At 45.2% G+C, this 10409-nt stretch overlaps 1 protein-coding gene across 1 annotated transcript; it reads left to right on the forward strand.

Moving 5' to 3' along the window:
* The first annotated feature begins 1132 nt into the window (after positions 1-1132).
* LOC116898572 (UDP-glucuronosyltransferase 1-3-like) lies at positions 1133-10409 on the forward strand. The gene is made up of 3 exons (XM_032899778.1): positions 1133-1999; positions 2566-2631; positions 10230-10409. Exons 1-3 carry the CDS (start codon positions 1133-1135, stop codon positions 10407-10409), a joined length of 1113 nt encoding a protein of 370 aa, XP_032755669.1.

Consider the following 10409-nt stretch of genomic DNA (forward strand, 5'->3'; position numbering starts at 1 on the left):
AGAGGTTCTACTGCTTTTAGATTTCCTAACATGGTACAGTATAAGCTTAGAAGTTAAACCCGATAATCACTCATGGCTTCCCTTTTCTCTCTAATTTTATTAATTTAGGTCTTCCTTTTCTTTGGTTAGTTTGACTCAGGATTTGCTTATTGTATTTATTTTTTTTCAAAGAACAAAGTTTTTGTTTCATTTATTGTAATTTTTAAAAATTATTTTTCATTTATTTCTGCTCTGAACTTAATTCTCTCTTACCATGTACTAATTTGTGTCTTGGTTTATTTCCATTTTCAAATACACTAAGTGTACCCATTGTGTAACCGGGAGCTCTTTAATTTTTTTTTTTTTTAGGGTAGCTATACACTTGTAGGTATAAACATCCCTTTTAGGGCTGCTTTCCTTGTGTCCCATTGGTTTTGGCAGTGTGTCTCCTTTTCCATTACATTCTAGGAATTTTTAAATTTCCTTATTGGTTTTCCCAGTGACTTAGTAATCATTCAGTGGTGTGTTGTTCAGTCTCAATGATTCTGCATGTGTTCTCTTGTTTCTCTTGCTGTTGATTACTTCCTTTATCCATTGTGGTTGGGTAGGATACCAAAAATTACTTCAGTTTTCCTACACAAATTAGGACTTTCTTGGTGTCCTATTACATGATTTTTTTTTTTAGAGAAGGTTCCAGGGACTGCTGAGAACATTGTGCCTTCTGTGTTTGGATGCAATATTTTGCAAATGTCTATTTCATCCATTTGACCTCTGATGCCATTTAGGTGATATCTTTTTGTATTTTTTTTCTGGGTATGATAACCTGTATAATGGTGACTGTGGGCTACTGAAGCCCCCCATTACTGGGATTAATCTCTGTCTTACACTGTTTGCCTTATGAAATGAACTCTGATGGTCTCTAGGGAGCTGTAGCAAATCACAGGGGTTTGTTACTACAGAGTTGATAAGAAAAGTTGTTCTTTGGTATCAAGGCAAAAAGTTAAGGCCAGGCCTGGCGTGGGTTTCTTTGGCAATGATTAACTTAAGGAGGGTACTGTGTCAGGTGTGGACTTGGGAATAAGAAGATAGGAAATAACTTAAATGACATAGACGTGTAAGCACATTAGACTGCTGGACTTCTCCGGCATCAGCCATGGGAATTCAAGGGTTCCTGCAGAAACTCTCAGGACTGCTGCTGCTGCTGCTGCTGCTGTGTGGCCTGCCCTGGGCTGAAGGTGGAAAGGTGCTGGTGTTTCCCATGGAGGGCAGCCACTGGCTGAGCATGAGGGATGTCGTGAGGGAGCTCCACGCCCGAGGTCACCAGGCTGTGGTCCTGGCTCCAGAGGTGACTCTGCACATCAAAGAAGAGGACTTCTTCACCCTCCAAACCTACCCTGTTCCATACACCAAGGAAGAATACAGGCACCATTTGCTGGGCCACCTTCAAAATTTTTTTGAAACTGAATTTTCTCTGAAGTTAGTTTTACAGAGAATGGTAGCTGTAAATAATGTATCAACGTTCTATGTGAGATCTTGCATGGGCCTGCTGCATAACACAGCTCTGATCCAGCACCTGAACTCCAGCTCCTTCGATGTGGTTTTAACAGATCCCTTTTTCCCCTGTGGGGCAGTGCTGGCCATGTACCTGCGTGTTCCTGCTGTGTTTTTTCTGCAATCCATGCTCTGTGAACTGGAATTTGAAGCAACGAACAGTCCAAACCCTTCTTCTTATATCCCCAGGTTACTAACAATGAATTCTGACCACATGAGCTTCCTAGACAGAGTGAAGAATATGCTTTATCCTGTGCCATGGATGTATTTATGCCATGTTAATTATGGCTCTCTGGCGAGACTCGCATCTGACCTTTTGCAGAGGGAGGTGTCCGTGGTAGAGATCCTCAGACATGCCTCTGTATGGCTGTTGAGAAAGGACTTTGTGTTCCACTACCCCAGGCCCTTCATGCCCAACATGGTCTTCATTGGGGGCATAAACTGTGCCAACAGGAAGCCACTGTCTCAGGTCTGTATTTAGTCTTTGTTCAAATGAGTTTCCAGCAAGATTGTGTTAAAAACAAACGAAACAAAAAACAAACAAAACTAAAAGTACCCTGAATTGCTCAGTTACTCACTTTCTTTTTCTTTCTTTTTTTCTCTCTCTCTCTCTCTCTCTCTCTCTCTCTCTCTCTCTTTCTTTCTTTGGTAATTCTTCTATTTGACTGTGGTGAGTTAAATTCTTATGGCGTTCAGAGTTGCTGCTTCGGGTTGTCAGTGGTCACTGAGGACTGGGAAGCAGTACTCAGGGCCTCTACTGAGGAGAGGTGGATGCTGGCACTCTACTGAGTCTGCCCACCAGCAGACGATGTCTTCCTGGAGATGAGATTTCCTGAATCGGGGGAGGACCAGAGAAGCCGAGCTGAAAGAGGACCCATCACAAGGAGTTTTTCTCAGACAGAGGACCTAGCAAGTGGCAGTTGTTGACTTGATAATCTTCAGTGATGTCCTGTGGGAAGGGGCGGTGTGTGCTCACCAGAGACCTGGTCGCTCAGTCAAAGTGGAAGCAATCTCATGGTTCTTTTCCTTTTATAGGCTGCCCGCCTTGGAACAAGCCACATTTCAAGTACCCTGGGGTCATGTGATTGTTCCATGGTCACTGTTTGTGAATGTTCTGGGGCACACTCAAGTTTCACATTTTCCTGTTTTGTGTATCAAAACCTGTGTCTGAATCTGCCAAGACCCCAAGTGAATGTCTAGTGCTGGTACTTGCTTAAGTCCTATTTGCATTTTAATGGTTTTCCCCTGTACATGTATATGGCACTTTCATTGGTGAACTGAGGTTAATAGTATTTTATCTATTACTTATAGATAAAACATATAACTTTTATCTTATCACTAAACAACATTTATTCAGGTTAGTGACTTCCTCAATCTGGAAGTTCCTGTCTAGGGAATAAATGAAGGCACAATCTCAAAGTTTTATTCTGACTTCCATGCACAGCAACCCTGACCCTCCCTGACTGGCCTCTGGCTGAGGGATCTACAGATCCTATGTGCTTCTTCAACACATCACTCAGTCCTTGTTCTTTCTGTCTATTACATGGTACTCATTGGTACGCCTTGGCCTTAGGATCTGATATTTATGCCTTCTTAATGACAGTGGGGAGGTTTATGAGGTCTTATGTAAAAGCTTCTTCTCACTGCCAAAAATCCATCATAGATTTGGGACTCGGTTAGGGCCAAATACTAGCATAGTATGTCCCTGTCCAACATGGAACCTTAAGGGGTTGGTGTAAAATTGTAGCCTTCAGCCTTCAGAGACACACATTTTGATCCTCCATGACAATGAATACTAAATATGAGTCTATCAACTGCTTCATCCATGTCTTTAATTTTATGACCATTATATATAGGAGAGGAAGCCAGAACTTAAGAGTTGTTCTGTGGGTTTCCATAGAAAAGATATACTAGATTTTCACTGCATAAAGATGTCAGAGACTGAAGACCCATAACCATATAGAGAAGTGCTAGAGACACAAGGACAACCCAGAGAAAAAGACCAGAGCAATGGCTTGTGAAGAGAGAAGACTGGAATCTTTTTTCCCTGGAGCTTTCTTGATACTAAAGGGATATATAAGATCCTAAGCACTGGACATCAGCGGCACAGTTGGAAGCACCATACACAGACTCATATGTCTAGTGGTTGAGTTGCTTCTGAATGAAGATCTCTATCTAGGTCCTGTCTGAGTACACAGGACAGGAACATAAACATGCAGTAGATTAGAAAACTGCTTAGCACACCTGAGACGAATCTCCTGAGGCAAGAACAGGTTGTCTCTCATATGCAAGGTTCCTGTGCTGGCTGGTTCCATGTGTCAGCTTGACACAAGCTACAGTCCTCAGAGAAAGGAAATGCCTCCGTGAGATCCAGCTGTAAGGCATTTTCTTAATTAGTGATCAATGAGGAGAGCCCAGCCCATGGTGGGTGGAAATATTCCTGGGTTGGTAGCCTTAGATTGTCTAACAAAGCAAGATAAGTAAGCCATAGAAGTAAACCAGTAAGCAGCCTCCCTCCATGGCCTCTGCATCAGCTCCTGTCTCCAGGTTTCATCCTTGCTTGAGTTCCTGTTCTGACTTCCTCCAGTGATGGGCTATGATCAGGAAGGGAACGCCAGAAAAATCCTTTCATCCCTAGTGTGCTTTCTGGTCACGGAGAGCAAGCAACCTCTTTGCTGGTCTAAGCTGCCTTATCAATGCTCTCTGTTTTATAACTCAGTGAATGCTTCGAGAGAATGCTGAGAGAGCTACCAAGTATGCCGTGTTTAATGGAGAGGTTACAACGGGTGCCCAGTCATCAGGCACTGCTCAATGGCATCCTGCTGATATATGATAGACAGAGAAGGATTGTGCAGATGGTTATTGTGGAAATCGGAGGAGGAGAAGGGTAGTCTGTGAGGTTCATCAGAGAGCAACAGCAGGTGACAGGAGTCTTTCTAGTGAACAAATGATGAAGTCTGTTTTCTCTGAATAGAGCCAGAAGGTTAGGCCAGGCATAGATTAATTATGCAATGATTCAATTGAAGGTGAGCATTGCACCTACCAATGACATGCCACAGTACAAAGTCAGTTGATGGTGATATAAGATAGAGAAACTCCTTGGAGACAGAGACAGGCAAGGAAAGACCTCTGCTCTTGGCTCCTCTGGACATGGCCATGGGAATCCATGGGTTGCTGAGAGGGCTCTCAGGGCTGTGCTCTGTGTATTTTCCTGCTCTATGCCCTGCCCTGGGCTCAGAGAGGGAAGTTTCTGGTGTTTCCCACGGAGGACAGGCCACTGGCTGAGCATAAGGACCATTGTGAGGGAGCTACACACTCAAGGTCACCAGACTGTGGTCCTGGCTCCAGATGTGTCTGTGTACATCAAAGGAGAGGACTTCTTCACTCTCTTTTCTTTCACTCCTCTGCTTTGCCTTGTACCTGGTAAGAGCAGCAACATAGGCGCATTCTCTTCCCTCATTTATTCATCATCATGCTCCAGGACTGTCTTGAGTTTGTCGCTCATAGATTCCTGCTCTCTCTCTCCGTACTCACTGTTATTCCCTCACTCTCCAAGGCTATTTTGGCCTCATAGAGTCTCCAAGTAGTGAACATGTCTAAATTAAAAAACTTTTCACATCAAACAATATCCAGGCTTTGTGTAAATATTCTTTTTTTGTTCCTAAGTGGAGGAATACAGGCAAAGGCAAGCAGGGAAGATCCTCTCCTCTGGGCTTCCCTGGACATGGCTTTGGGAATCAGGTTGCTGCTCCTGGTCTGGGCCCGATCCTGGGGAAGGTTCTCATAGTCCCCACAGAGGGCAGTCAGTGACTGAGCAGGAGGACACTGTGAGGGAGCGCCCTTCCAAGGCCACAAGAGACAGTGGTCCTTGCTTCCGACCTGACTCTACATCAGAGGAGAAGACACGTCTCCTTGAAAACCCATGACATTCCGAGGAAGAGTAGATATCATTTTCTAGGTTAATTTGTATCTTTCTTTGGAATGCGGTACGGGTACCTTTAAAAATAACAAATATGAAACAATGTGTCAACATTCCCTAGGAGGACTTGTGAGTGTTGGCTACACAATGAGACTGGCCTGACACCTGAACTATATCCTTTGGTTTGGTGTAGACAGACCCTGTTTGTCTGTTTTTGTTTTTTTCTGTTTGCAATGTTCCTGGGTGTACCTGCTGTGTTTTTTTACTCCATTTTCTGCATCCTGTGAAATGGACTTTGAAGCCACAGAATGTTTAATCCCCCCTCCACCTCAGTATATTCTGAGGCTACAGGCAAGGCTTTCTGACGGCAGGAGCTTCCTGCAAAAGGTTAAGAACATGTTGTGCCCTCTGACCTTGAAGCCCACGTCATGTATTTTCATTCCTTTTGAGAACCTCGCCTCTGAGCTTTTCCAGAGAGATAAGTCCTCGGTGGAGGCTCTCACCCAAGCATTGGTATGGTATGGCTGTTCCTAGGGGACTTCCTGTTCAACCACCCCAGGCCTATCATGTGCAAGGTGGTCTTCATTGGGGGCATAAACTGTGCCAGCAGGAAGATACTTTCTCAAGTTTGTATTGGAACCATAATTTATCTACAGTATTCTGGGTAGGGCGAGTTTTCTAAATATCTCCTTTGCATCTGTTCATTTTCTCCTGACTTCTCCAGGGATCTTTACATCTAATTCTTCAAAACATGTTTTTTGGTTTTGAGTTTTCAGGATATCTAGAGTTGACATTTCAGGGTTGTAGTGGTCACTGAGAGAAATGCAAGGCACTACCGAGGATCTGGACTGGGCCTGAGGCCCAGCAGTGACTCCCCCAACACTGCTTCCTTGTCTGGGCACTGTCTTTGTAGGAGTGAGATTTTTCTGAAGCTGGGCAGATGCAGAGAGACTGAGCTGTGTCCTGCTCCCTCCAATCTCTTCCTTTTATGGGCTTGGCTTGGACAGGAGTGGCTGCTGCCTGGCCTCAGGTAACTCAGCATAGATGGCCATAGAAGGGAAGAGGTGGAATTTGACATGAGGTGAAGCTTGCAGGGACGTGGCAGGTGTAGAAGCAGATTCAGGAAAAGAAAGCAGGGAGCTAATTTGGGGGTGGGGGTGGGGAGAAATTGCATAGGATTAATCTGAACTCCTGCCATGTATGAGAGGTGCAAAGGCTACAGTGTGGTAGCAGCACATCGGAGGCCAGTTACAGACTACGGATGTGACTTTGCTGCAGAGAGACCTCTCAAGTTGAACAGCCACGGGCAGAGTGACCCATATGCAGTGTGGTGAAACGTGGGGGAACTCAGCTCACCGGGTGGAGAGTGGAGCCCCAGGGCATGTAGAGGAAGGAGGTGGCAGTGACTGCCTAGCACTTGGTGAGAGGAACAATTCCCCGAGGCAGGGGCATGTACACAGGCCCCACAGCTGCAGTCTTGCCCCCAGCTGCATCTTAAGTTTGCTTTGCCAAATTGATAACCGAGCACAGCACCCCCACAAAGATCATGGCCCATGATATTGTGGAGAATCCAGCCTTGTAAGAATTTTGAGCTGTCAAAGCTGCCAAATGGAACCTGATCAGGATCCACAGGAGGCAGTGAAGACCCAGATTAGTGTACACCCAGGTCCTTTAAAGGAGTGCAGAAGCGTGCAGCCCTCAGCATCTAGAACAGAAATTTGGTGTCGGCCAGACATTTGCAATACTTTGTCCCTGGTCATTACAGTTATATCACAGTACAGGAAATGCACCCATCTGGAGATCTCAGAGATGACTTAGTAGTGCTCTGTGATGGACTGAAGCAACTTGCGATGAGAAGAATCCTGGAAGTGTTTCTGAGTACATCACCTCTAGAGAGGGCGCAAAGGCACCAACTGTTTTGGTTACTTTTCTATTACTATGAAGAGACGTCATGACCAGGGCAGAGAGTTTAACAGTGTGAACTCCTGAACTCTGAGCTCATGGCAGCAGGCAGACAGGCAGGCTTGGCACTGGGGCAGTAGCTGAGAGTATATATCTTCTCCAAAAGTTGGAGGCAGAGAGAGAGAAGAGGGAAGAGAGAAGAGGAGGAGGAGGGAGGAGGAGGGAAAAGGGAGAGAGAGAGAGAGAGAGAGAGAGAGAGAGAAGGTTTGGCATTGGCATTTGAAACCTCAAATCCCACTTTCAGTGACACATCCTCCAATAAGGTCATACCCCCCTAATCCCTCCCAAAACAGTTCCACCAACTAGGGAGCAAACACTCAAATATATGAGCCCTCAGGGGCCATTCTCGACTGTTAGGCTTCTCTCAGAGCTCAATGGCTGACGAAGAAAGAAGTGACAAACTCAAGTGCGTGTGCAGAACCTTGGTCTGGATATAGGAGAAGCAGGTGAACTCTGAAGTTCCCTAGAGAACAGCCCCGGGTCACCCAAGTCTTACTAGCAGAGAGATGATAAGAGTAGAGGCAGAAGGGGGTGGGACGGTAATCATGGCTGAGCATGGACTTACTCTGTAATGATTAACGGAAGGAGGGCACTGGGGCACACAGCGACAGGATGAATGTCAGGGAGCATGGAGATAAGATGATTCAAGTAGGGCAGGGGTCACAGCCTAGCAAGAAGGCTCTACTACTATGGCCTCCTAGAAGGAAAGTTCCAGAACACAGGCTGCCCACGTAAAGCTTGTGTGACTGTTGGCTTTCATAGGTGTAACATAGCATACACATCTTCAAAACATTTTACACCACGAGTGGAATCCCAGCTAGTGTCATATCTGGTGAGATGGCTCCGAAAGCAGAGGTGCCATTTCAAAAGTTTTCAAGACTATCTCTCAAGTCCAATCTTTGCTGCATGCTTCGTCATGATTCTAGCTACTCTGTCTCTTTGTGAGCAGAGCTGATGGTACCCACTAGACCTAGTTTACATACATACCGTTTCTTAGGACTCGGCATCTGGCTCCCGCGTGTTTTGGGGCTCCCAGCACAGAGCAGACGCTCACAGTGGGGGTGAGGCATCAACATTACCCTGCTGTTGTCTTCCATAGCATCCTCCAAATCATGTGTACGCAGGAGGTGAGTACTGAGCCTGGGCAGGAGAGTGGGATCCCTCCTCCAGGAAGTGTCTTCCTCTTCCACTTGATGTGGTTTGGGGAATGTTCTTTCTAATGCTGAGAGCAATAGCTGAAACAGTAACCACAGGTTTCAGGTTCTGACCTCTCAGTAGACCTGCTCCCTCCGTCCTCTTCCTTTTATGGGTATAGTATGGACAGGAGTGGCCAGTGCCGGGCCTCAGGTAACTCAGCAGAGATGGCCATAAAAGGGAAATGGTGGAATTTGACATGAGGTAAAACATGCAGAGACGTAGCAGGTATAGGAAGTGCACACAGGAAATGAAAGCAGGGAGCTAATTTTGGAGGAAAAACTGCATAGGATTTATCTGAACCCTGCTTGAAAGGTGAAATGCAAAGACTGTGTGTGTGTGCGTGTGTGTGTGTGTGTGTGTGTGTGTGTGTGTGTGTGCATGTGTGTGTGCATGTATATGTGTGTGTGCATGTGTGTGTGCATGTATGTGTGTGTATGTGTGTGTGTGTGCGCACGCACGTGCGCACATGCATGTTATTGCATTTATTTCAGACTTTAAGGGCACTAAACAGTATCCAAAGCCACTTTTATATCCCAGTTTGTGAACTCTCTACCAAGGTTTAAGAATTCTTTGGGCTTTGATCCCTCCCATCTGTTCTGCTTCTTTCTAATCTTACTCAGTCCGTACCAATAACCATGGAGCAGCAGTATTTTGTGCTGGACTTTCTCAAGGCCATCATGTCATAAAAGCCTCTATATCAGACACGAACTGATATAATATAATTGACTAATATATTAGTGCTATAATTGTGCTAATATAATTGACTTGTTCAGTTGTATAGCATTTCTAGCCCCAATATTCTTGTTTCCCATTTTATTTTAAACTGCTCAGTGTGAAAGCTGCCTTTTGTCAGGCTTTAATCAGTGGCCCCTTTGTGGAAACGGAGAGGTTTACATAGCCTTAGTGAAACAGTTCTTCCTATCAACAAGTCCTGCCGTAAATACAGAACCAAGTTGCAGCTAAGGTCATTCCTGACATCCCACCAACCAACCTCAAAATCTTAAGATATGCACTTAAATAGTTTGCCCTCGACCTTCAGAGAAAGTGTGGTTCTGGTAACATAACCATGTCGAGATTAATGTGAACTTAAGGCATCTAGTATGTTATGACTCGATACAAGCACGATAAAAACTAAGAATTCTAATTTTGCCAGGTTTCACTACTTTTAAAAAGGCAAGGTTTAACTTCTAGCCAAGATTGGATGCATGGTCAACTATTCAGATATCGGCAGCATCTGTGAACAATTAAATTATTTCAAAGTTACTTAAGAATGGTATGAAAGGATTCATGTGTTTACCTGGACCTGCACACTTCCAGCCCAGAGCAAATTCAAGGATCACAACGCCGCACTAAACATCATTTCCTAGTTCCAGGAAGTAGTTTGCCTAGGCATCAATCATCGTAAATACCCAAAGCACTGTGCACATATGAACATTTTAAAGTAGAATGGAAAACAAGAGTAACCTGAAGGCCAGTCTTTGCCACGTGCCTCTTCATGCTTCTCATTATGCTACATGCTACACTCGTGGCACATGGTCAGCAGAACTAGCAGCAGTCCTTTGACCTAGTTTATATGTAGAAACACTGCTCAGACTTGGTATTTGGCTCTTATATGCTTTAGGCCTGTGAGCCCACTTCCGGCCCTCACATCGAGGGAAACCACCAACGTTGCCTTAGTTCGATTTTCACCAGCACAGGTACACGGGAGCTGCACAGCGAGTCTGGGAAGCAACGCCTGCCTCTTCTACTAGAGGTAGTGCTGGGAGTGTCTGTCCGTATTCAGGCTGGCAGCAGCGCCTAA

The sequence above is a fragment of the Rattus rattus genome, chromosome 4 (genome assembly GCF_011064425.1).
Source record: "Rattus rattus isolate New Zealand chromosome 4, Rrattus_CSIRO_v1, whole genome shotgun sequence".
Lineage (NCBI taxonomy): Eukaryota > Metazoa > Chordata > Mammalia > Rodentia > Muridae > Rattus > Rattus rattus.